The 25,223-nt window shown below is 42.6% G+C and overlaps 2 protein-coding genes across 2 annotated transcripts; both read left to right on the top strand.

The window, feature by feature from the left end:
• Positions 1 to 1,217: 1,217 nt before the first annotated feature.
• Positions 1,218 to 8,717, top strand: LOC141109881 (sortilin-related receptor-like). Its single transcript, XM_073601137.1, has 6 exons — positions 1,218 to 1,397; positions 1,723 to 1,852; positions 3,361 to 3,495; positions 5,163 to 5,312; positions 5,996 to 6,142; positions 8,588 to 8,717. The coding sequence occupies exons 1-5, from the start codon at positions 1,218 to 1,220 to the stop codon at positions 6,085 to 6,087; spliced, it is 687 nt and encodes a 228-aa protein (XP_073457238.1). The 3' UTR covers positions 6,088 to 6,142; positions 8,588 to 8,717.
• Positions 8,718 to 8,799: 82 nt separating this feature from the next.
• Positions 8,800 to 23,927, top strand: LOC141110139 (sortilin-related receptor-like). The gene is made up of 8 exons (XM_073601356.1): positions 8,800 to 8,932; positions 9,449 to 9,618; positions 9,839 to 9,959; positions 14,480 to 14,584; positions 17,649 to 17,721; positions 19,215 to 19,297; positions 19,398 to 19,494; positions 23,703 to 23,927. Exons 4-8 carry the CDS (start codon positions 14,579 to 14,581, stop codon positions 23,891 to 23,893), a joined length of 450 nt encoding a protein of 149 aa, XP_073457457.1. The 5' UTR covers positions 8,800 to 8,932; positions 9,449 to 9,618; positions 9,839 to 9,959; positions 14,480 to 14,578; the 3' UTR covers positions 23,894 to 23,927.
• Positions 23,928 to 25,223: the final 1,296 nt, after the last annotated feature.

The raw sequence follows: 25,223 nt of genomic DNA, 5'->3' as shown, positions 1-25,223 counted from the left end.
CTGCCCAACATGCCATCGTTTTTTGCTAGTGTTCTAAGAGGTTGGATGCTTCCCCATTAAAGCTGTTTAAACAAATGTCTAATAAAAAAAAATTCTATTTTTTTTTTTTTTTTTTTTAACTCTGAATTTTTTTCAGAGCCTTCAATTAAGATCCATACACTGCTCCTCGAGCTGGTCTCTACATAGCTACCCTGTTTCCCCGAAAATAAGACCTAGCGTGATTGTCAGTGATGGCTGCAATATAAGCCCTACCCCCCAAATAAGCCCTACCCTGTTTCCCCTAATTCTAGACCTAGTTCTAGAATATATTTGCACAGCTAAAGTCTGCACTACCCAGCAGCAAGGAGGGAGGAACCTGCACTACTAAAGGGATTACTGGTGATGTGTCCTTTAGCTTAGGTTCAGAGCTTTGTCACATGTGGAAACTAATTTTCACCCGATTGTTGGACAATGAGGTACATGGACTACGTGACTGCAAGATAAGAGCCAAAAAAATGATTTGCACTTAGTAAGGTTAAGTTTATGGAAGTTTATAATTATACTGCTCTTATACAATAAGTCGTTTTTGTGGGTTTACATACTTTAAGGCTTAGACTAGTTCTGGAGAGCAGTATTTACAATATGAATCTAACATTAAAAACAGACACAACCCCAAACAGGTAGAACGTTCAGAACTAACCTTAGAAAGTACCATTTTAGTGCATATGCACGTGTTTGGGTGGGAGGCTGTAAGGAGAGATGGCTGAGCTGCAGTTTTTCCACCACCTGACTACCCCCCCCTTAAACTTCAATGGTGGCTGAACAGGGTTGCAATACCTTGTGACAGAAATGATACTCTGTCACGATCAGTGGGCTGTACTAATGCCAACCATGACCCATTACGGTGAATGGGACTGCACTGCAGCCATGAATCAAATGATAGGCTTGCTGTTGTAATATTCCTATTCAGAATCCCCAAGCATTCAGGAGGCAGTAGTATCCTAAATGGCTGACAACCACTTCTGTACCATTCACTGAAAATAATTTCCCCACGGATCGCGAGAGGTCCTTAGAGAAGTTGATGTTTGTAACAGATCTCCAGCACAGGTGGTAAGCCAGGCAATAGGTGAATTTAAGCTTATAAAGCCATCTAAAAACCTCAAAAATATTTTTTAAAAAGGGTTAATCCTTAGAGGATTCCATAAAACAAATGTCCAGATTGGTTCTAATGTCTGCGAATGTGCAGAATTCTGTGGCTGAAATGCTGGTCACAAGAGTTTCTTTGCAAGAAACAGCTGGAACTGTTGCCCTTTGAGGGGGAAAGGCTGTTTGGAATATCCTTGGAAGTCTTCATTCAGAAGGTCACTGTGGGTAAAGGTTCCAATAATGGCCCACAAATCATATTTAAATTCATGATAGTAATTAAAAAGTTGAATATAATACAATTCTATATAAAAATATCTTTTTTTTTTTTTTTTTTTTTTTTTAACACTGTCATTTTTAGGTTTTGGCACCAAAATTTCCATTTTTGGTGGACGGCTAATATTTTTCAAGCTATTATTGATTGTTATCCACCATATTACCAGCATTCTTTGACCCAAACATTGTTGGGGTTTACATACACTTTCTAATTATTAGCAGTAAACGAACAATGAATCTTTCAGCAGGTTACAATGGATGCTTCAAAAGCCAGTTTCTGTCCTACCTTTGTAAACCTTTAATTTGTGTCTTCTCGCCTGCCAGCACGAGGTCCAGAATTTAAAGAGTTGTGATCCTCAGAGCTTCTCATGTCTGAATGGTGTCTGTATTAGCCTGGAATGGAAGTGTGACGGGATGGACGACTGTGGAGACTATTCGGACGAAGCAAACTGCGGTAACTCTCCATACACCTCTTCAAATAGGCCTTTATTTAACCACTTCAATACCAGGCACTTTCACCCCCTTCCTGCCCAGGTCAATTTTCAGCTTTCGGCGCTGTCACACTTTGACAATTGTGCGGTCATGCAACACTGAACCCATATGAAATATGTATATTTTTTTTCGTACAAATAGAGCTTTCTTTTGGTGGTATTTAATCACCATGTTTTTTATGTTTTGCTAAATAAACGAAAAAAGACAATTTTGAAAAAAAACAAAATTTTTTCTTCGTTTCTGTTATAAAATTTTGCAAATAAATTATCTTTCTTAATAAATTTGGGCCAAAGTGTATTCTGCTACATTTCTTTGCTGAAAATAACCCAAATCCGTGTATATTATTTAGTCTATGGGAAAGTTAGTCCATGAACTGTGGTATATAAATCTGAAAATTGATCAGTCCTGATGTACCAAAAGCCTATCATTTCTTGAGGCCCGAAAATGCCAGGACAGTACAAATACCCACAAATGTCCTCTTATTGGAAAGTAGACATTGCAAGGTATGGCAAAGATGTAATTTTTGTCACCATTGTTTGTAAAATTAGGAAATTTTAGTTTTTTTCACAATATTTTTTCTTGTATGGCGGTGTTTAGGGACACTGGTGACAGTATGTTAAAAAAAAACAACCTTTTCTCTTTTTATTTTATTTATTTTTTTTTTTTTAGCACACTGTGACCAGAGCAATAGTGTTACCATGTGGAAGTGATCCGGATTTTTCTTTTTTTAACACATAATTGCTTATACCAGTGAATTTCACTGTTATAAGCAACCATTTTTACTGAATGAAATAGATTCAGAATAGATGGTACAAGTGGGTTGTCAATGGCCCTGTCTGTGCCATGTGATCACTGTGACCAATCGGAGATCAAAACAATGAATGGCATGAATCAAAGCCATTCATTGTGTACAACTGTCATGTGATCTGCTGTAACTGATCATTGATCACATGGTACCGGCTGCTGGTAAACTGATCGAAATCCACCAGACACAGTGGATGACAGTTTGCGCTGAAGCCCGGCCTGTGGCGTGTTTCGGGAAGACACATGACGTCTACCTGGAATGAAGAATGTCCCGGCCACCATTTGACTATAGGCCGGGCGGGAACTAGATAAACAATGTTACCACAACATTTCATATTCCTGTTGTGTCTGTTGTACCATGTACTTGTGTTAAAAAGTATCCTGTTCGCTTTGTATTGCTTCCTTTGTGTGATCCTGCTAGTCCCCCATTTTCCTATTTAAAAACTGACCATGCTGGGCATGAGAACACATTCTTCCCAGCATGCCTGTTCTCAAATGGCCAAGATTTGTGCTGACACGCCTTTCGTCTTTTTTACTATCCTGTGTTGCAGTGGAATGTGGATAATATGGGAAAATATAATAATAATGTTGCACATGTGTTGGGTTCTGCTATGGATAAACTCTGCAGCCTCTCATGGATATCCTGTTTCCCACTGTCTACTCCAGAGAACCCTACAGATACCCCTGCCTGCGCCCGCCTCTACCAGTTCCAGTGTGAGAACAGGCACTGTATTCCTACACGATGGAAATGTGACGGGGAGGACGACTGTGGGGACTGGTCAGATGAGAAGGACTGCGGGGGTAAGTGTTGTCCGGTGCCTCTGATTTTAGCAAAAACTGAAAGATTTTGGAATAGGGGGAGCCGCAGCACCCCACAGAGGGGTGGGAAAACATAGGTGGCTGGGTACTCTGCCACAAAGACTGCTGTTCCCGAGGCCTGGAGACAGCTAGTTACTCATCCTGATACAGAGGGGAACAGAAGAATCGCATGCACCCCCACCACCACCACCATTTTTTTTAAATAATCACATTTTGTTTCTTTGCCGCCTGAAATGAAGACCGTTTTTTATCCAGCTGTATTTAATAGTGCAAGTTATAACATCCAAGTGAAAGCAATAACACCAACATGCCAGAATAAAAAAATCAAAACCAGATTTACTGAGTTGGAAAATGGACCACCACCTTTTGCTTTATTTACAGCCTTCAGGATATTACCACCTCCATGCTTTACTGTAGGAATGGTGTTATTTGGATGGTGAGCTGTGTTGGATTTCCACCAGACATTGTTTGGTGTTGAGGCCAAATAATTTAATTTTAGTCTCATCTGACCACATTATATGCACCTTGAAGATTCTAAGGCCACATGGAAAAAGGTGAGATGGTCAGATGAGACAAAAATTGTATTTGGCTTCAACACCAAACGATATGTCTGGCGGAAATCCAATACAGCTCACCATCCAAATAACACCATTCCTAAAGTAAAGCATGGAGGTGGTAATATCCTGTTATGGGGGGTTTCTCTGCCGCAGGGACTGGAGCACTAGTCAGGATAGAGGGAAAAATGGATGGGTCAAAATACCGTCAAATTCTTGAGTAAAATCTGCTCCCCTCTGCCAGAAAGTTGTCAACGGGAAGAAGGTTTACCTTCCAACATGACAATGACCCAAAGCACACAGCGAAAATGACCACACAGTGATTGAAGGAGAAAAAGATGAATGTCCTTGCATGGCCTAGTCAGAGCCCAGACCTAAACCTCATTGAAAATCTGTGGAATGACTTGAAGACTGCAGTCCATAAACGGTCACTATCAAATTGAACTGAACTTGAGCAATTCTGCAAAGAGTGGGCAAATAATGCAATGTCTAGATGTGCAAAGTTAGTAGAGACATATCCCAACAGACTAAAGGCTGGAATTTGAGGAAAAGGTTCAACAAAATACTGACATAAGGGGGTGATCCTTTTTTCAACTCAGTTATTTCTGTTTTTGATTTTTTTTTTTTAAACATTTTTTTCCCTGACATGCTGGTGTTATACCGTTTAGATTGATGTTATAAGTTGCACTAGTAAACACAGCTGGATAAAACAAACGGTGTCTGCTTTAATTTCAGGCAGCAAAATGTAATTATTTAAAAAAAGGGGGGGGGGGGTGATTCTTTTCTATACCCACTGTGTGTATGTATATGTGTATATGTGTATATATATATATATATATATATATATATATATATATATGTATATATATATACTCTGAATTTGCTCTCTTTTTCATGTAACGTCCTATAGGTTTCCAGGGCAGCATTACTAAAATTTGTCTTTCTTTTACTTTTCACTCATGCTTTCACCTTACACTGTGTTAATTGTATTCTTCCAAAGATTTTTCATCATGCAGAAGCACCACATTCCATCCACATACAAACGTATAAGTATCTGTATATCTTGATGTGTAAATGTTTTGTGTTTTTTTATAGAGAGTATTCCACAGACCACTGTGAGACCTTCCACGTGTCCTGCCAACCATTTCCGCTGCGACAATGGGGTCTGCATCATGAACACCTGGGTGTGTGATGGCTACAAGGATTGTATCCATGGCTCTGATGAGGAAGGTTGCCCCACAACTGGTATAATTTCTATTAATGAAGTAATGTAATCATAATGTGTATGATTGTCTTTAAATACAATTAAGAAAATCAAGCAAATTTTCAAAGAAGAACTTTTCTTTTCTCCGTTCAGTCCAGACTCTGCTCTATAGTAGACCAAGTTAAATTCAGAAACTCGCACTGCTTGCATTTAAGAAGAAAATAATTTTAATGAAATATTAATGAATGCAGATCTGCATTTTTATTTGTCTCTCTTATATCGGCTATGCAATCAGATTTAATTTGTTGCCCTTCTTCTGCTGTTGCTTTTCTTCCCTCCCCATCCATTCCAGTTAAGGTTTACAACCACCAACATTCTGACACCATGAAAAGAATTGCCCATCCAAACCTGGTTTCTGGTGTCTGTGGGCTGCAAATAATGTAGTCTGGTGCAGTTTTTAAGTGGAGTACTACAGAAATAGGTGCAGCCAGATTCCATCCAGTGTTTTCTATGCCCACTTTTCAGCATGGCAATTCTCTAATAGACATGGCATGAAACCTCACAGGAAGCTGCAGGAAAATATTAATTTTCAGGCATCACAAAGAAAATGGTTTGGGTTGGGCTGAGGGAGGTGCTTCTGTTGGTTCTAGAATTCTGCTTGTTGATCTCTTAATAACGTATATGTAATATCAAGGCTGATGTATATCCTTGCTCCATCAAATAGTGAACTCCACAGTACCCACCACCACATCACATGGCCGCTGCAACCTCTTTGAGTTTGAGTGCCAGAAGTCAAAGTACTGTATACCCAAGTAGAAGCAATGTGACGGCTTCAGAGATTGTCAAGATGGAACAGATGAGCTTCGCTGCCGTAAGTCTCCCACCACTGCATGAACCCGCAGCCTCAAAGTGTACTTGTCATTTGTGGACTTGTTGCTATGTTTTTGAACAAAATCAGAATATTGGTTGCCTTTTTTGGGGAGTTTATTGTAAGCCACACTGCTCCACCATGGTGCCTCTATAGTTCTGTACTAATCTCTGAGTACCAGAACTTGGAAGTATATAGCAATGGTGAAAATGCGGCTTTCCCCATTAATAGCACATGATAAATTCCTGCTTAGCAGTGCTACACGACAGCTGTGCCTTGCTGATCATCTTGTCTCACTGCAAAGGTCTCCATGGTTGAGAAGAGTGCTTCCTGCAGCCTTTAATGACAGGAAGCACCCACAGTAACCATCCTTGCCCTAAGACTTTGGTTTGAGCAACTTTTTTTGTAATTCATGGAAATAATTTTAAAGGTACTTTCTCTTCTGTTCATTGAAGGACACAGCTGGATATTTAGGACCTGATATTAAGCCACCTGCAGAACTGGGATACTAGGTGCAGAAACACAAGAAGTCCCCCTAGGGGTTGCCCCTGCTGGTGGCCAAACCTCCCATCTGCAACTCACAACTAGCCTAGCTCTTAAGAGTTAGGTCAAAAAAAGCCAAGGAAAATTCCCAGGAAAATTCTAAGCTCTACTTACCAACTAGCCTGCGACCAACCAAATTGACCTGTTTAAGAGTATGCATTAAAAACAGAGCCTCTTAAAATTTAGAGGTAGGGACCACAAGTAACAGAGTGCCTTGATGGGGATTAAAGCTTACGCATGTATTTGAAAATGTGTGCAGACTAAACCCCTGTTTTTAATGCGTACTGTTAGACAGGTCAGTGTGGTTGGTTGCAGGCTGGTCGGTAATTAGAGATTGGAATTTTCCTTGGCCTTTTTTAACATATGTTGCCCTCCAATGCTCCTTGCTGCAAAGGCTAATTATAGGTAGGGGCAGTGGCTAACTTTTTGTTCTTGGGAATTGGGACCTAGAAATTTTTGCTGCTTATTTCCAGGTTTTTTATTTTTTTATTTCCATCTATGGATTTTTGTTTTCATTCTCCTGCGGCGCAACAGCTGGAGGCCCCAGGTTGCCTACCCCTGGAACTGTACCTTTTTAATTAATGTGAAGTTTGCATGACAGTCCACTTAAGACTGATCCATTCAGCAACTCGTGCTGATGTTCCATAAGTCTAAAGTAGCCAATAGATGCTTTTGGGTGATAAGGGGACAAAGAGGGGTGGCTCGTAGGGCCTTGGAAATTCATACTGGGTATTTAGGCAACAATTAATAATCAACTATAGATTTTTCATATAATCTTTTGCTTAACAAAAAAACAAAAAAATAGCACAAAGTTAAAAAAAAAAAAAAAAAAAATTTAGTACATACCTTTTCAATTAGTGGTTGGCTAATGCAGTCAATAAAAGCAATCATTAAATCAAACAATTGTGATGCTACTTGTGTGGCCAACATTACACCTTCTGTGCATCTGTGATCACTCTAACACTTTTCCTTTCTCATCATCTGGAGAAAGCATTTATGTGTGTATTGTCAATAGACAGGTAAGCAGAGATTTCATATGAGACCAGTGTGTATTGGGTCAAAGGACAAAGAGGCAAAAAGGACATCATAAAAGGCCTGTGTGTTTATTATGTTGGCTGTCGATGTGTATGTGTGTGATTTTGGTTACGCTGCAGGGAGGGTGTGTGGGTGTGTGGGTGTGTGTGTGTGTGTGTGTGTTCAAGGCAGAAACTGTCATATGGGGCCAGCTCAGGTGCAACGGGTCAAGTTGCAGAGAGAATATAAGAAGTCAGCATTAGTGTTGGGTCAAGATACAGGAAACCAGGACATCCTATGGGGCTAGAGTGTGTCTGTGGTGTCACGGAACTGAGAAGAAAAAATGTAATTTGGGCTCAATGTGTGTTAGGTCAAGGTGCACAGAGGACGTCATATGGGGGCCAGTGTGTGTGTGTGTGTGTGTTGTGTCAAGGTACAGGGAAGCAGAGAGGGCGACATATTGGACTAGAGTACGTGTATGTTGGGTCAAGATACAGGAAGGCAGGGAGGGTGTTCTATGGGGCTAGCATGGCATGCTGGGCAAAGGTACAGGAAGGCAGTGAGGACATTCTCTGGAAACAGTATGTGCGGTCAAAGGACAGGGAGGCAGTGAGGACATTCTCTGGAAACAGTATGTGCGGTCAAAGGACAGGGAGGCAGAGAGGACATGCTCTGGGGACAGTGTGTGCGGTCAAAGGACAAAGAGGCAGAGAACATCCTCTAGGGACAGAGTGTGTGATAAAAGGACAAGGAGAGGTACAGAGGACATAATTTGGGACCAGTGTGTGTTGTCGAGAGGGAGGGTGTCATCTGGAGTGTATGTCAGCAAGAATCCGGAAGGGAGAAAGGAGTGCCGCTACATTTTCTTAATTACGTAATGTTTATTGGCAGCCACTCACAGACCTTCTGCCTGCATTAACGGGACACTGTGTGAAGACGGCGAGGCCTGCTTACCTCTGTCGGACCGCTGTGATGGCTTCCTAGACTGTTCTGATAGTAGCGATGAAAATAACTGTACTGGTATGCAGATGTTCCTTTTCTCTTCATTAGTTGCAGGCGGTCGTGGGGTGAAGAGACAAAATGGCTGACCTTGCATTTCTCCTGTACAGATGACAGCGTAGTATACAAGGTACAGAACCTACAGTGGACGGCTGATTTCACTGGAAACATAACCCTAACCTGGGCTCGACCAAAGAAGATGCCTCTGGCATCCTGCGTTTATTCTGTCTCTTACAGGTAATACAGGCAAGAAAGCTTGCAAAGTCTAACTACCAAGGCTGGATAGTATTGGCCGAAGAATAGCTTGAGTGGTGATTGGGAGTATATAGAATGGATTAAATGTACTGCACAGCATATTGAGGAATAGAATGTTTAGCACAGTGAATTGAGTGAAGGAGTGTGTGGTATAGTGAAAAGATTGTACAGGACAGTATGAAGAGTACAGTTCTTTTGGTGTATGCAAAACTATGAGATGCAGAGTATAGAAGATGCAGCAAAGTGAAGATTTGTGGAGTATGAAGACTGTAATAGGAGAAGTGAGGGGATTGGTCTAAGGAAGTCCATAAGAAGTAAAAGAAGGCCTTAGAAGATTGTGGCCACCAGACAACGCCAATTACTGAAAGTTCGGTTTCGACTAGACTGGCATCTTAAGAGAGCTTTCTTTCTTACTCTAAGATTGCGATGTATGCTGCAAGTTAGCTAGTCATTGATCAGTTTTATCCATTTCAGTTCTTCGCTTTTCTATCTGTGCAGGGTTATAGGGGAGAGTACATGGAAGACGGTGGACACACACAGCAACAAGACAGCTTTTGTGTTAAAGATCCTAAAGCCGGACACTACCTATCAGGTCAAAGTACAAGTACAGTGCCTGCGCAAAATACACAACAGCTACAACTTCATCACCCTAAGGACTCCTGAAGGGTGTAAGTACACACAGTGAACACCATAAATGCTAGTAACTAAGTATTGGCAGCCACCTCCACATTGTCACATTGATGTCAGAGCTGAGCAGATAGAACAACTGCCAGCGAGTTGATAATCTCATGCTACCAATGGATTAAAAATGTATTAAACCCACTTTTAATTTAGGCTAACTTTTCTTTTGCAGCAGAATGTGATTTTTTTTTTTTTTTTGTAATCTAGTCCCTGATGCACCTCAGCACCTCAGCACCTCAACCTTGTGTTGAATAAAAATATTCCATTCACCATCACTGGCTGCTGGTCTCCCCCTGCAAACACTCATGGGCTCATCCGAGAGTATGTGGTAAGTAGTTATATGAACAGAACTATCTTTGTAGAGAACTAAAGTGGGGTGGGAGGGCATGATTGTCTCAGTCTTTACTGACAACTGCAGAGCTGTAGGATTTTAGGAGAGCTCTGAGCAGAGTTGAGAAGTTGCATCTGAATACCATAAAATGCCTTTTTTATTTTTGCATTCATTAAATATATGACCATGTTCACGTGGTGTTTGCAATGCCTGCATCCCAAGAAGAAATGGAGTGCCTTGAAAAAGTATGCATACCTCCTTGAAGTTTTCCACATTTTGTCATGTTACAACCAAAAACGTAACTATTTTATTGTAATTTCATGTGATAGACCAACACATAATTGTGATGTGAAAAGAAAATGATAAATGGTTTTCAAAAATGTTTACAAATATGTGAAAAGTGTGGCCTGCATTTGTATTCAGCCCCGCTGAGTCAATACTTTGTAGAACCACCTTTCACTGCAATTACAGTTGCAAGTCTTTTTGGGGATGTCTCTACAAGATTTGCACATCTAGAGTGAAATTTTTGCCCATTCTTCTTTGCAAAATAGCTCAAGCTCTGTCAGATTGGATGGAGAGCGTCTGTGAACAGCAATTTTAAGTCTCGCCACAGATTCAATTGGATTTAGGTCTGGACTTTGACTGGGCAATTCTAACACATGAATATGCTTTTGATCTAAATCATTCCATTGTAGCTCTGGCTGTATTTTTAGGGTCGTCATGCTGGAAGGTGAACCTCCGCCCCAGTCAAGCCCCAGTCAAGTCTTTTTGCGGACCCTAACAGGTTTTCTTCTCAGATTGCTCTGTATTTGTCTCCTACCATCTTTTCAGCAACTCTGACCAACTTCCCTGTCCCTGCTGAAGAAAGGCATCCTCACAACATGATACTGCCACCACCATGTTTCACGGTGGGGATGGTGTGTTCAGGGTGATGTGCAGTGTTCGTTTTCTGCCACACATATCGTTTTGCTTTTAGGCCAAAATTCAATTTTGGTCCCATCTGACCAGAGCACCTTCTCTTCCACATGTTTGCTGTGTCCCCACATGGCTTCTCACAAACTGCAAACGGGACTTCTTATGGCTTTCTTTCATGAATGGTTTTCTTCTTGCCACTCTTCCATAAAGGCCAGATTTGTGGAGTGCACGACTAATAATTGTCCTGTGGATAGATTCTCCCCCCAGCTGTGGATCTTTGCAGCTCCTCCAGAGTTACCATGAGCCTCTTGGCTGCTTCTCTGATGCTCTCCTTGCCCGGCCTGTCCGTTTAGGTGGATGGCCATGTCTTCGTAGGTTTGCAGTTGTGCCATACGCTTTCCATTTTCGGATGATGGATTGAACAGTGCTCCAAGAGATGTTCAAAGCTTGGGATACTTTTTAAAACCTAACTCTGCTTTAAACTTCTCCACAACTTTATCCCTGACCTGTCTGGTGTGTTCTTTGGCCTTTATGAAGCTGTTTGAGGGCTTCAGAGAACAGCTGTATTTATACTGAGATTATAATTACTATTTACTAATTAGGTGACTTCTGAAGGCAATTGGTTCCACTAGATTTTAGTTAGGGTTATCGGAGTAAAGGGGGCTGAATACAAATGCACCTCACACTTTTCAGATATTTATTTGTTAAAAAATTTGAAAACCATTTATAGTTTTCATTACACTTGACAATTATGTACAACTTTGTTGTTGGTCTCTCATAAAATCCCAATAAAATACATTTGTTTTTGGTTGTAACATGACAAAATGTGGAAAATTTGAAGGGGTATAAATACTTTTTCAAGGCGCACTGTATATGCTTAACTAAACCACAAAAGACCACCGCTGAGTTATTCTGCAGCCTGTGATCTCCTCTACTACTTGATTTTGTTTTTAAACCTACCTGGAAAAAGCCAGTGCCCTTGCTTGGCTAGGAAGTAGTTAATATTAATTACATGTACTATTTAATATTTACCTGATAAATACTAAAGATGAGCTCCGGCGTGTTAGCACACTCCACGTGCAGAGCCAGACAAGAAGTCGGCGCTGCGCTAATCACAGGCAGTGAGACATTTCCCGATCTCTGCAGCCGCACATCGGGAAAACATCTCGCTGCCTGTGATTAGCGCAGCGCCGTGCCGACTTCCTGGCGGGCTCTGCACGTGGGCTGTGCGAACACGCCAGAGCGCATCCTTAATAAATGCTGCAATATGTTTACTCTCATCTATTGAGGGACACAGAATTAGACAAAACAATTGGGTTATACTGCCAGCTACAAGATAATTGGTCACTAGAAAAAACTGATGATCATGGTTAGTTTTGGGGCCTCAGCCTTCCTTCTTGCCTAAAGTGACCAACTTTTCCAATTATCTGTTGAGGGACACAGGAATTTAGGAACAGTTGGGCTATACTGCCATCTAAAGGAGGTTGGTACACTGGCAAACAAAGTTTTAAGACCTCCTCATAAAACCCCACTCTAACCAACATGCCGTCGTTTTTTGCTAGTGTTCTAAGAGGTTGGATGCTTCCCCATTAAAGCTGTTGAAGCAAATGTCTAATAAAAAAAAATTTCTATTTTTTTTTTTTTAACTCTGAATTTTTTTCAGGGCCTTCAATTTTTTCAGGGCCTTCAGGGCCATACACTGCTCCTCGAGCTGGTCTCTACATAGCTATCAAGATCAATGTTTCCTCAGCAAAAGCTTTTGAGGCCCTGTCTGGCCCCCGCTGGACTGAAATGTGACCTTTGGGCATTGGGCTGTGCATTTTGGTGCTTTCCGGAACTTTGTGTACGGTGTTAGTTAGCCACAGAGCGTTTTTCAGATCCAGAGCCGTGGCACTGCCCAAGGTGTGACTATGCCTCTGCAGACTCACTTAGTGTGTAAGGCTGGTTGGGCTGAAGCACATGGAGCTAACGCATAGGGTGCCTTTTCAGGTTTCCCACGGCCAATGTTTTTTCTGCAGTAGGGGTTAAAGTTGAGGGATTGAGTGGTTCTAGGGAATTTACCGGATATCCCAAGAAGGAACTGATGCCTGTAATCTCAAACCTGGGACTCCTGTTGTAGGATTGTCATCAGTGTCTCTTGAAGCTTCACTGGGTAGGGCTGAAGCCTCTCCCATGTCAGGGACCTCCCATGTCCTCTGGACTTTCTTTCTGTTCCAGTTACTGGAGCCACCTACTGAAAGACTGTTTAATTCTTTCCATAGATTCCAGTTTCAATTAACTGGTTTGGCACTCTGTCCTGTGTTAAGCTGGCCATAGATTGTATAAATTTTTTTCAAAATTCTATCCAACATTCTCTGAATATTCTCAGAACATGTTTGAAGGATTTTGTTTCTACTTGACTTTTAGTGGAATAATTGGACTTTACCTAACAAAAACCACATACACTGTTGAAAAATGTTTCATAAACAAATTTCTATCTTGCTCCGTCATATCTTCATGTCACTTCCCTCCAAAACGAATGTCTATTTGACACACTAATGATTAGGAAAATGAATAAACTTAAAGTTTTTTGTTCGCGACTCTACCCATCTATAGCCAGCTTTAGTGATAACCCTGATTTGTATAAACTGCGTTAGAATGCGGGATAAGGCATGTGCGTAGTCTCCTTTTGTGGACCTGTTTTAGTCATGTTTCCCTCTGGGGGACCTGTTCTTCTTCTGGTTTTGACCCACTTTTTTATTTGTCGACTGTTACCTTGTTAGTCTATTCTTTTTATCAAGCAGAAGCCTTGATCCACCTGTTTTGGTTGTGATTTTGTTCACAGCTCATGCTGGTATGGACTCATTTGGGTAGTGAATTCCCCTGTTCTGGTCTGCACACCAGGTTGCTCCTCTGTAATCTCCTTGGTTATTGTCAGATTTCCCCACATTTATAGGGGAATGTTATCTCCATCTTGTTTTGGTCTTTGTCTTCCTGGTGGGCCTGAGTTGCAGATTTTTCCTGGTCCCTCCTGTTGTCATTTGTTGTTCCCTACCCCTCATCTAGACAGCTGTGGATGTTCTAGCTGTTTGAGTTCCTTTTTCCCCCCTCAGTGGATGATGGAGAAAATAAGATCATTGTACTTACCATAAAATCTCTTTCTTCAAGTCCGTTAACGGATACTGGTCCCTCTGTCTTTTACTAGCCCTTGTACTGCTTGAGGCATGCTGGGTAGAGAAGGGGTTTTACATGGGGTTGGCTTACAACTTTCTGCTTGTTTCTATCCCAACCTGTAGGCAGCAGCATAACCCAACTGTTAATGTATTCTTGTGTCCCTCAATGGGCTTGGCAGAAGTAGATTTTACGCTAAGAGAAAAATCTTATTTATAACCTCAGTAAGGCTATTGTCTTGAGTCTTTTCCTGAGTCTTCTTTACTCCAATGTCTGCTATAAAAACTGTGTGTTGACCTACTGCGGCTTATTTCTGACCTGCACTGCTGATAGACATAATCTGTTCTTGCGGAAGATCAGACATTCATATTTCAGACTTGTTTTCCTGCTACAGTATAATCTGTTCACAAATCTTGGAGTGTGGTCAAGTGACAGTCTGTCTCTCTCTTTAGGTAGAGTACAGTGTAAACTCAACCAAGGTTTGGACATCCTACAGTACACAGAGCCTTTGCTATGATATCAAGTTCCAGGAGTCCAGCTCCGTCTACCTGATGAAGGTGAGTATTGATTTTACTTTAATGTGGAAGGGTGTATCACAGTTTTTGTCTCTTTCCATGTCTGTGCCACCTCTTCTGTTTATCCATTAGCTGTGACCTCTGAGGGTGGAAGAATCAGTCTAGCCAAAACCAGAGCTTTCGGTTTTGGCGAATTGCTGGAAAGGTAAAACCCCCAATGGATTGTAAAGCTGGGTACACACTGGCCAAAATCAGATGGTTCAGCAGGAACAGGCTGACTTTTGGTCAGTGTGTACAGCTGTCTAACAACTGGCTTCTGTCAAAGGGACATGCTGGAAAATCTACATCCAATCAGTGCTTGAGGCCAAAGGCTGCAAACTCTGATTACTGTATTCTGGTGGAGGCGGGAGGTCATGTGATATAATATATATGTTCTCAGTGCCAGTTTTCTTCTGCCCACAGCAAGGGCAGACTTCACCCTTCAGCAGCTGTCAGCCCCTGCTCCTTCTGACAGGAGTGACACTACAGTCACTCCTGTCAGTGAGGCTCCGGAGAAACTCTCAATACCCCCCTAGCCCAGGGGCTTTGCTAGGATTTTAAAAGATCTAGGGTACCTTTGGGCACCCCAAAGAGTAAAAATGCGGTGCACTGTGCAAGCCGCAAAGAACGGGTGTGGCCAAACTTAAAAGTGGGAGTGGCTTTAAGAGGCATGGTTACATAAAACTTTAGCCTCCTTGTAGCCAAAAAAAATATGCTTTGATTGCTATGCCACAAGCAAGAGTTTCACAAACTCATTAAAGGCCGGGTTCATATATGTGCGGCCACGGTTCCCGGCATGGGGTCCAGTGCGTTTCTGTTCACCGGTTCAGGTGAACCGGACCCAGAAATGCACAGGACCCTTTTGGACTTCGCACCGTGGCCGCCCTGGACATGTGTTAGCCGGCTCTATTGAGAGCTGGTCACACTTGCGTGTCATGCGAATTGGATGCTGTAAAAACCGAATCCAATTCGCACATATGTGAACCCGGCCTAAATCTCTATACAATTATTAAAAAAACACTTCTATTACATATGATTTTGTGTACACTGAAATAGACAGAGATCATTGGGGTTGATTTTACTAAAACTGAAGAGTGCAAAAACTCATGAAACCAATCAGCTTCCAGGTTTTTTTTTGCCAAAGCTTAATTGAACAAATTGAAGTTAGAACCTGATTGGCTGCACCAGTTTTTGCACTTTCCAGTTTTACAAAATCCCGTTGTCTGACTCTACCTAAAAAAAGAACTTCATTAACCACTTGCTGCCCACCGCCAAATGACGGAGGAGCGGTGTGGCTCTCGTTTTGGAACAACATCCTTTGATGGTGTCCCAGAACGGCCGCTCTCCTGCGCCATGTTGCTAGGACACGGTGCGATCCCGATCTCTGTAAAGGGCCCAATCACAGCCAGTCACATGTAAACACGGAGATGTTGGTAATCGTCGCTCCTCGCCTCACACTGACAGAGTGTGTGGCGAGGAGAGCCGATCAGTGACTTCTGCTCGCGGGAGACATGCCCTGATTACAATAGCGCCACTAGTGCCAGCAATCAGTGCCCACAAGTGTCACCAGTCAGTACCCATTAGTGATGCCAGTCAATGCTGGCCATCAGTGCCACCCATCAGTGCCGCCTCATCAGCGCACATCAAGGAGAAAAATTACTTATTTACAAAATTTACTGACAAACTAAAAAAAATTTTCCAAAAACTATTTTTTTTTTTGTAGAAAATAAACCCAGCAGTGTTTTAAATACCACCAAAAGAAAGCTCTATTTGTGTGAAGAAAATGATTAAAATTTCACATAGTTACAGTATAGCATGACCGCGCAATTGTCATTCAAATTGTGACAGCGCTGAAAGCTGAAAAATGGCCTGGGCAGGAACGGGGTGGGGTGTAAGTGCCCTCTATTGAGGTGGTTAAAATAGTCAATGCCTGCTTATCAACCAGCAACTGTTGAAACGATGAGCAATTTGGTGAAAATTAGGTAATCTACAAAGTAGTGTATGTAGTGCAGCATTATACAAGGCAGAGTGCAGGAGTCGGGAGTACATAATGCAGCCTGTATTTGAATACAAAACAAGAGTCAGGCTGGGTTCACACCTATGCGAATTGGATGCGGGGAAAATTTGCATAGCAGGAGAATGTGACCAGCTCTCTATGGAGCCGGTTCACATATCTCCGGGGCGGCTGCGGAGCTCACTGCACAGAAACGCTGTGCGTCTTTAGCTCCGTTTTTTCAGGGCTGAATTCAGGCAAAGATTTTGCCCGGATTCGTCCCTAAATCAGAGAATGGGGACGCACAGCATTCCTGTGCGATTCACAGCCGGTTCCAGTGTGAACCACGCCTCAGGTGTGTGTAAAGCACAGTGTAGGGGTCAGGAAAGTGCAAAATTCTTCTCAAGCAATACTCTCTCCCACTTTTCCCTTTCAGAAAACAAATCGCCCCCCCCCCCAAAAAAAAACTTCAGCAATAATCTGCGTGCTCACCCCTTCAATCTTTACCGGCACAAAAATCCCCTCCCCCTCCAAAAAAATTTCCGCTTCTAGTACAAATACTCTTCCCTTCCAAATCCACTTCCATACCCCAATTTACCCTTCTACAAATACTATTCCCCTACAAGTGCCACCCTCACCCCTCCAAGCTCAAATTCACCCCCCCCCAAAAAAAAAAAAAAATTCCATCTTCTCCTTCTAGCACAAATCTCCCTTCATTCCTCCTTCCAGCATGAATTATCTCTCCCCCCTCTCAGCACCCCACAAAAAATCCCCCTTTTGTAATATCTTATCCCCTCAAATCCCCCAGCACAAATCCTTTTCCACCACCTCCTATTTCCCATCTTCCTCCCAAAATGAATTCCTCCAATTCCCCAGCCCACAATCCATCCTGGTACAAATCTGGCACTGGGGACCCCCTGATCTACATAACAGTGAGTCTGGGGCACATTCCACTTCTTCTGGGCCCTTGATACTTACCGCAGGAGACTGAGAGCCTCCCAGACTCTGCCTACAACAGAAATTTCACATTGGTCACGGCACAATGGTTACAGTGTTCTTGTGCCTTGTTTACAGGTTGCTGCCATTACCAGCAGAGGGATGGGGGAATGGAGCGATACCAAGACTATCACCACTGACTGGAAAAAAGGTAATTTCTCAGATTTTCAGCAACGGGATCCTTTAGTGTGTGTTCAGCAAGTGCGTTACCTGGAATAGATACTTGATGTGCTTGATATTTATGCCTCATATTGGGCACCAAGGGTCTAAAGCAGGGGTAGGCAACCTTTGAGAGGTGGAGATCTACCTGAACAACATAAAGAGCAAAGATCAGCGGTGTTCGGCACCACTTAGTTTTTCTTGCTAGTTAAAAAAAAAAAAAAAACTATAAAAGATATAATAAAACAAATGTCTCAGTAAAATTAAAAACTTAGCCTACCTAAAAAGTGTCTGGTGTCAGTAGGGCAGGTAATAGTGGCAGTGGCTGGTGATCATAGGGCAGTGGATGGTACCCCTTTCACATAACCCCTTCCCCCACAGTAGGGCCCTCTCCCCTCCCCCCCATAGCAATGGGCTCACTAACACACAGCAGTGTAGATGTCGGTACAGCACAACACTGGTGTACACAGAACAGAATCGGGACACATCACCGCTCTGGGCAGAGGGTGTTAGCCAGAGATGCTGGAGATAACTTTACATATTAACAAGCTGGTGATTGGTTGTTAGGACCGCCTAGCAAGCAGTCACCTGCCGGTTAGCTTGAAAAGTTACCGCTCCTGCCCACCAGTCTGAGCTGTGCTGTCTCCCGATTTCTGCTGTGTGGAGATATACGCGCAGTGGAGGAGGCTGAAGGGAAGGCTGACAACGAGTTGCGGGGTCGGCAAAGCAGAGGAGTGCTGACGATCTACCCATCACCCACGTGCGATCGATGGGTTGCCGACCCCCGGTCTAAAGGGTCTAGATGCTGTCTGTCTGAAAAGTTTATTTTAAACCCTTACCAAGTCTCAGCTGAAACAGGATAGGTTACTCTACTGTCCATGGATGATGAGTTTGTCTCCTGGTTCATCCACTTTTTTAAGGCCTCATGCACACTGCACATTTGAATTTCTCCTCTGAACGCCTTTAACTTCTGGCAGAAAAAAGCGTGCCTAAAGTTGCATATTGCAAACCATTTAGGCACATGAAGTGTTATGAGCATTTATGAATTCCATTTGCCAGAATAGTAATTTATTCTGACCATCGGCATGAACGAAAGCTCAAGCGCTAAACATGTCTAGTGTTTAAGCGCGTTTATGTGTGTTAAGCGTTTTTTTTTTTGTTTGTTTTTTTTTTTTGCCCCAAAAGCTCTTCTCCTGAATAGATCTGGTGGTGATTTTCTTTTTTTCAGCCTGTAAACGCTCCTAATACCTGTAAACTCCTATGTGTGCAGTGAGACATAGGCTAAAATAGAGGTGTTTTTACGGGCTGAGAAAGAAAATCAAACACCTTGAAAAGAGGCGTTTTGTAAGCCGGTGTGCATGAGCCCTAAGAAGTGCAATCCTCTCTAACCCCTGCATTACAGAACCATTGGGTTGTAGGGAGGCTTCATTTTGGTCCAAAGCAGCCATTCTAATTTACCATATTTGAATCCACTGTTTCTCTTAGTTGTGCCACAGCCCACCATAAAGATCCAGAATGTCGGTGAAGACTCAGTGGAAATCACAGTGAAAGAAGACTCTGATATTCCGGTACGTTTGCAATGCCATACATTTCCCTTTAAAACGGGTCTGAACAAAATAATATACAAATGTGGGGGGATATAATTACTTTACACTGGCGGTTTTGCAGATAAAGGTCTATACAGTGTCTTTATCATGGGAATTTGACAAACATGTGCGGGAGAAGAAGACTTTGGAGATTGCCGGACAGTCTGTGACCCAAAAAGGTAACAATGACTTTTTATAGTGACCCCCCCCCTTCTGCTAACAGGGAAGTGATCTCCTTATTAAATGCTGCAGATAAAAGAAAGTTTATTGAATTTACAATTAAGTCTTCATTCAGGTCTCTTCTACGCTTGATTCGTTGTCCAGTTTTGTCAGCTCCAGGATTGGTGATCTAAATCTGGATCCTACATTATTGTGGCTGTATGATCAACATGCACTAAAAAATACACAGTAGCTTGTTTCCTGTGTACAAGGCCTTACAGTGAACCTGAGCTCTATGTGATTCTTCCCCAGCAGCATATACTTCCAGGAGTGATGAGAAAAAAGCATGAATTCTGAGATTGTGGGAGTATGTGACTTACTCTCCTTCCTTCGACGTGTACTGGTGCTTGGTAATTAGTACTTGGTAATTAGTCCAGTACTGTCACCTGGAGGCAGGGAGAATGTACTCCATATGGGCTTCTGGTGGAGACTGCAAACGGCTTTGCTGACACTCATCAAACAGGCATGGTCCAGTGGTGTCACTTTCAGAAAAACACTAGAAATGCCTTGCATCACTGGAGTGCTTGTAGGCAGGTAGTGGCTGCAAAGAAACTGCAAGGAGATCAGCAGCACAAAGATTGAAAAAAGTAAATTAAATAAACATGTGTTTAAAAAAATAACAATTGTTTCCAATTCCATAAAAGTTGGGACACTGTAAAGTTTAAAAACAGAATGCAACGATTTGCAAATCTCATAATCCCATATTTTATTCACAGTAGAGAATCGAAAACATTAAAACATTAAACTGAGAATTTACCATTTTAAGAAAACAAAAGATAATTTTGAAATTGGCAGCAGCTTGTATTAAAGTTGGGGCAGGGCCATGGTTACCACGATTTAGCATCCCCCTCTTCTTTCAACACCACTCTGTAAATGTCTGGTAACTGAGGAGACTAGTTGCTGGAGTTTTGGGGGAGGAATGTTGTCCTATTTTCGCCTGATATAGGAATCCAACTGCTTAAGGCCCCTTTCACACGGGCTTGTCCTTGTAGGGATCGATCCGCTGAGGAGGTGGATAACAGGTCCGTCTCCGCTCACTGCGCAAGGACAAACTTGTCAGAGCCCCGCTGTCCTCTTTGGAGATCGGATAAAAACGAACCACCTGTCCGTTTTCACCCGATTCTCCAGTGGGATGGAAAATAGGGTTTCCATCTGTCTGGATTTCACGGACAGGATCGGTTCGAATACCGGCAGATGTCAGCAGACGTGTCACCGCTGACATCCACCGCTCCATAGAGGTTCATGGAGCATCCGATCAGGTCCACCTGTCAGTTTTTAGTGGCCTAATAGTCCTCGGTCGTCTTTGTTGTATTTTTTCGTTGGATGATGCACCAAATATTTTCAATTAGTGAAAGGTCTGGACTGCAGACAGGCCAGTTAAGCTTCCGGACCCTTCTAATACAAAGCCATGCTGTTGTCATAGATGTGGTATGCGGTTTAGCATTGTCCTGCTGAAATACTGTATGCAAGGCCTTCCCTGAAAAAGATGTCATCTGGATGGAAGCAAATGCTGCTCTAAAACCTGGATATATCTTTCAACATTGGCGCCTTTCCAGATGTGCAAACTGCCCATTCCATATGCATTAATGAACCCCCATACCATCAGAGATGCAGACTTTTGAACTGAGCGCTGATAAGCTGGAAGATGCCTCTCCTCTTTAGTCCAGAGGACGTGGCACCCATGGTTACCAAAATCAATCTCAAATTTCAGGTTGTCTGACCACAGATCAGTTTTCCACTTTGCAACAGACCATTTTAAATGAGCTTTGGCCCAAATAAGATGGTGGCATTTCTTGATCATGTTCAGATATTATTATTATTATTATTATACAGTATTTATATAGCGCCAACAGTTTACGTAGCGCTTTACAACTTGAGGGTAGACAGTACAAGTACAATACAATTTGATACAGTAGGAATCAGAGGGCCCTGCTCCTTAGAGCTTACAATCTAAGAGATGGCTTCTTCTTTGCATGATGGAGCTTTACCTTGTATTTTTGGATGGCATAGCAAACTGTGTTCACAGTAATTTTTGGATGTGTTCCTGAGCCCATGCAGTAATGTCCATCACAAAATCATGCCTGCTTTTTATACGGTGCTCTTTGAGGGCCCTAAGATCACAGCATCCAATGTTGATTTTTCAGCCTTGTTCCTCTTCAGATTCTTGGAATCTTTTTATATGTACTGTAGATTATATATTTAAAGCGATTGTAACGTCTTGTTTGTTATTTTAGTAAAAAAAAAAAAAAACATGTTATACTTTACCTGCTCTGTGCAGTTGTTTTGCACAGGGCCGCCCAGATCCTCTGCTTTTCTTTGGTCCCTGGTTGTAGCCCCTGGCCCCTCCCTCCTATTGAGTGCCCCCACAGCAAACAGCTTGCTATGAGGGCAGCCGAGCTGCAGCTCCATGTGTCCATTAAGACATGGTGCAGTGGTTTGGCCCCCTCTCTCTTGATTGGCTAACTGAGTTTGACGGGAGCCACTTGCGCCGCTGCTGTGTCTCAGCCAATCAGGAGGGAGAGTCCCGGACCGACAAGGCACTCATGGAAATCGCTGGATAGAGATGGGGCTCAGGTAAGTATGAGGGGGGCTGCTGCACACAGAACACTTTTTATCTTAATGTATAGAATGCATCAAGATAAAAAAAACTTTCTGCCTTTACAATCACTTTAAAGTCTTTGCAATTTTACATTAAAGAACATAATTCTCAAATTGACAATTTTTAGATGCAGCTTTTCACAAATTTCTGGACCTCTGCCCATCTTTACTTCTGAGACACTTTGAGTCTTTAAAGTTATTGTAAGGTCTTGTTTAAAAAAATAAAATAAATATGTTCGACTTACCTGATCTGTGCAGTGGTTTTGCACAGAGCAGCCTGGATCCTTCTCTTTTCGGGTTACTCTTCGCTCCTCTTGGCCCCTCCCTCCTGTTGAGTGCCCCCACAGCAAGCAGCTTGCTATGGGGGCACCAGAGCCGAGTCACAGCTCCCTGATTCCATTCAGACATGGTGCTGCCGTTCGACCCCACCCCCTCTTTCTCCTGATTGGCTCCCATGGCTGTCAAAGTCGGCCAGTAGTGCTGCTGCTGTGTGTCAGCCAATCAGAGGGGAGACTTGTGGACATCGCTGGACAGAGATGGGTTCATGTAAGTATTAGGGGGGTTGCTGCACACAGAAGGCTTTTTATCTTAATGTATAGAATGCATTAGGATAAAAAAAAAACACCTGCCTTTTACAATCACTTTAAGATGCCCCTTTTATACCCAGTCATGTTACTGACCTGTTGCCAGTTAACATAATTAGTTGCAAACTGTTCTTCCTTGGTAGTACCACTTTGCCATCTTTTTGTTGCTTTGTTACAACTTTTTTGAGATGTGTTGCTGCCACCTTTTTTTGGTACGTTTTCTCAGGACACGGGTTGGATATTTACAGTCCCGGGTTATATAGGCTTGTACCTTCAGGACTATGGGACACTGGCAAAGCTGTTAGACACGCCCCTTGGGCTTCCTATTACCTTACCACACTCCATGAGTTTTTTGCAAATGTCCTAAGGAGATGAACCTCTTCTCACTTAGAGAAATCAGTTTTAGCTTAACTGGTTTATAATTTTACTGCGCATTCTTCAATCATTTCCTTAAGGTTTTCTAATACAGCAGTTAAAGCAGTGTGCCTGGATTCATGCAAACTTTGGTAGCTGTAGCCAGGCCCCACGGGGGTGAAATTGGTGTTAAAGCTCTTTAACAGCAAACCAAATGCCCTAATTTTATGCTAATAAATAACATTGTAATCCTTTATACCCTCATGGTTTCCTGATAGGGCCCAAATGCCTCCACTTCTGTTCTTGTTTTGTCTGTTTCTCTTGGTCACATCCTGCAGTTCCTGTAGAGTCCAGCAGCATCAATTACTGCATCCCTGATAGTAGGAGAAGGCTGATCATAAACTGAGCACAAAATTCCCTGCTGACCTGGCCAAATTGAAGTCAATCATTTGATCGGCTTCTGTCAAAGGGACATGCTGGAAAACCTTTTATGATCAGCGGCTGCAGCTGCCTTCCTCCATCCACCTCGTTTATGAATGGAAGAATGGATCTGAAAAAAAGTCTAGCTTGAGATCTTAGCAATGTTTTCCATGAGAGGAATAAGCCTGTAACCTCTTCTCTATCCCTTTTAGTGGGCAATCTAACGGCACAGACGGAATACGAGATCTCAGCCTGGGCCAAGTCGGAGTTTGGAGAGAGCACTGTGGCCTTCGAGCATTTCAACACCACGGGCATCAGACCGTCAGCGCCAAGCCTTAAGGTGAAAGCGACCAATCAGACAGCAGTGGAGTGCAGTTGGGTTGGAGTGAAGAATGTGGTATGAGTTATTCTCTTGTGCATTTCCATTTATTTATTCAAGTTAGACTCCAACCAACTTTTTTTTTTTTTTTTTTTCATTTAGTTTTGTATAGACTGTGTAAAAGTGTTGATAGTTTTATTCTGGTTTGTGTCCCTGCTGGAGAGATTTCGTCTTTTTATATAGTTATTCACTATAATGATAGTTTGGTCGGCCTTCTGTTGTAACGATTGTGGATGACTCTCGGAATTTCTACCATCAGATGACTGCTTTGTACAGTCTCTAACTTTCTACTGCCATTAATTTTTATAGCTTTTGAGGGGACAGTAGCTGGTTAATTGTGTTGTGTAGCAATGCTCCCGTTGTACTTTGCACCTGCCCCCCCTTCATATATCGTTGCTGCAGATGTAATATGCAACAGTGCTGGTGTTATGTCTCAGCGCCGCTGTATGCGTGGCCATTCGAGGTCACTGCATCAAAGGTTGCGTTTTGTGAATGGCTAAGTGTAAATGTAAGCACAACACCAGTGCTGGTGTCATACTTGCGTACTATGTCACAAGGGTTGGGGGAGCGGTGTACAATCTGCAGCTCTGTGTTAATACAGCATTGAATACAATTTTTAGTACTAAGTGTAAGTACCTGGATTTGTATCAATTTTTATATCTGATCAGTTTTTTGGAGGTTTTTTTTTTTTTTTTTTTTGCTCAATCGCTTTACAGAAGAGCTTAGACTGGTAGAGTGGGGGATACAGCATGAAGGATCTACCAGTTGTGCTGCAGTGCCTGTGTGCTAACAAGAGGACATGCTGAGAGGAGGAGAAAGCCGTGTGATAGGGCAATGAGCTCATGTGCTGCTTCTCCTCTCACGGCCCAGGCTGTGGGATGAGCAAAACCTGTAATTGTAACTGAACTGTAGCGGAGAAAAATTGGACTGTGTGGACAGAAACTCAAAATTATACAAGTTACTGGTGGGTAAAACTGCTTCATTATATGCATTTCATCTGTTTAGCTGTTTTTGCTTTTAAAAAAAAAAAAACCTAACACTCGCACACTAATACTCGATGCTGCATCTGTGCTCACTGGAAGGCTGGGCTGTGGAGGGGGCGGGAGGGGCTGGTTTAGGCTCTCGGCAGATCTCTGAAAGGCTCAGCCAGGTGCTGGTCCAGGCATGTGGGTGGATCCCGACGCTGGGCCGGCTGAGTGATGTCAGCCAACAGTGGACTTTAGCCTGGTATCGCCTGATAAGTCACAGGACTGCAGAAAAACGATACTTCTGTGACATACAGGAGAAGTAAAGCCATAATAGCTTTGAGATAGCTTTTTAAGACCTGCTGAAATGACCTACAAATATATTGACT

This window comes from Aquarana catesbeiana, linkage group LG10 (assembly GCF_042186555.1).
Source record: "Aquarana catesbeiana isolate 2022-GZ linkage group LG10, ASM4218655v1, whole genome shotgun sequence".
Lineage (NCBI taxonomy): Eukaryota > Metazoa > Chordata > Amphibia > Anura > Ranidae > Aquarana > Aquarana catesbeiana.
The sequence above is the reverse complement of the archived record's forward strand: the minus strand, read 5'-3'. Positions and strand labels throughout refer to the sequence as shown.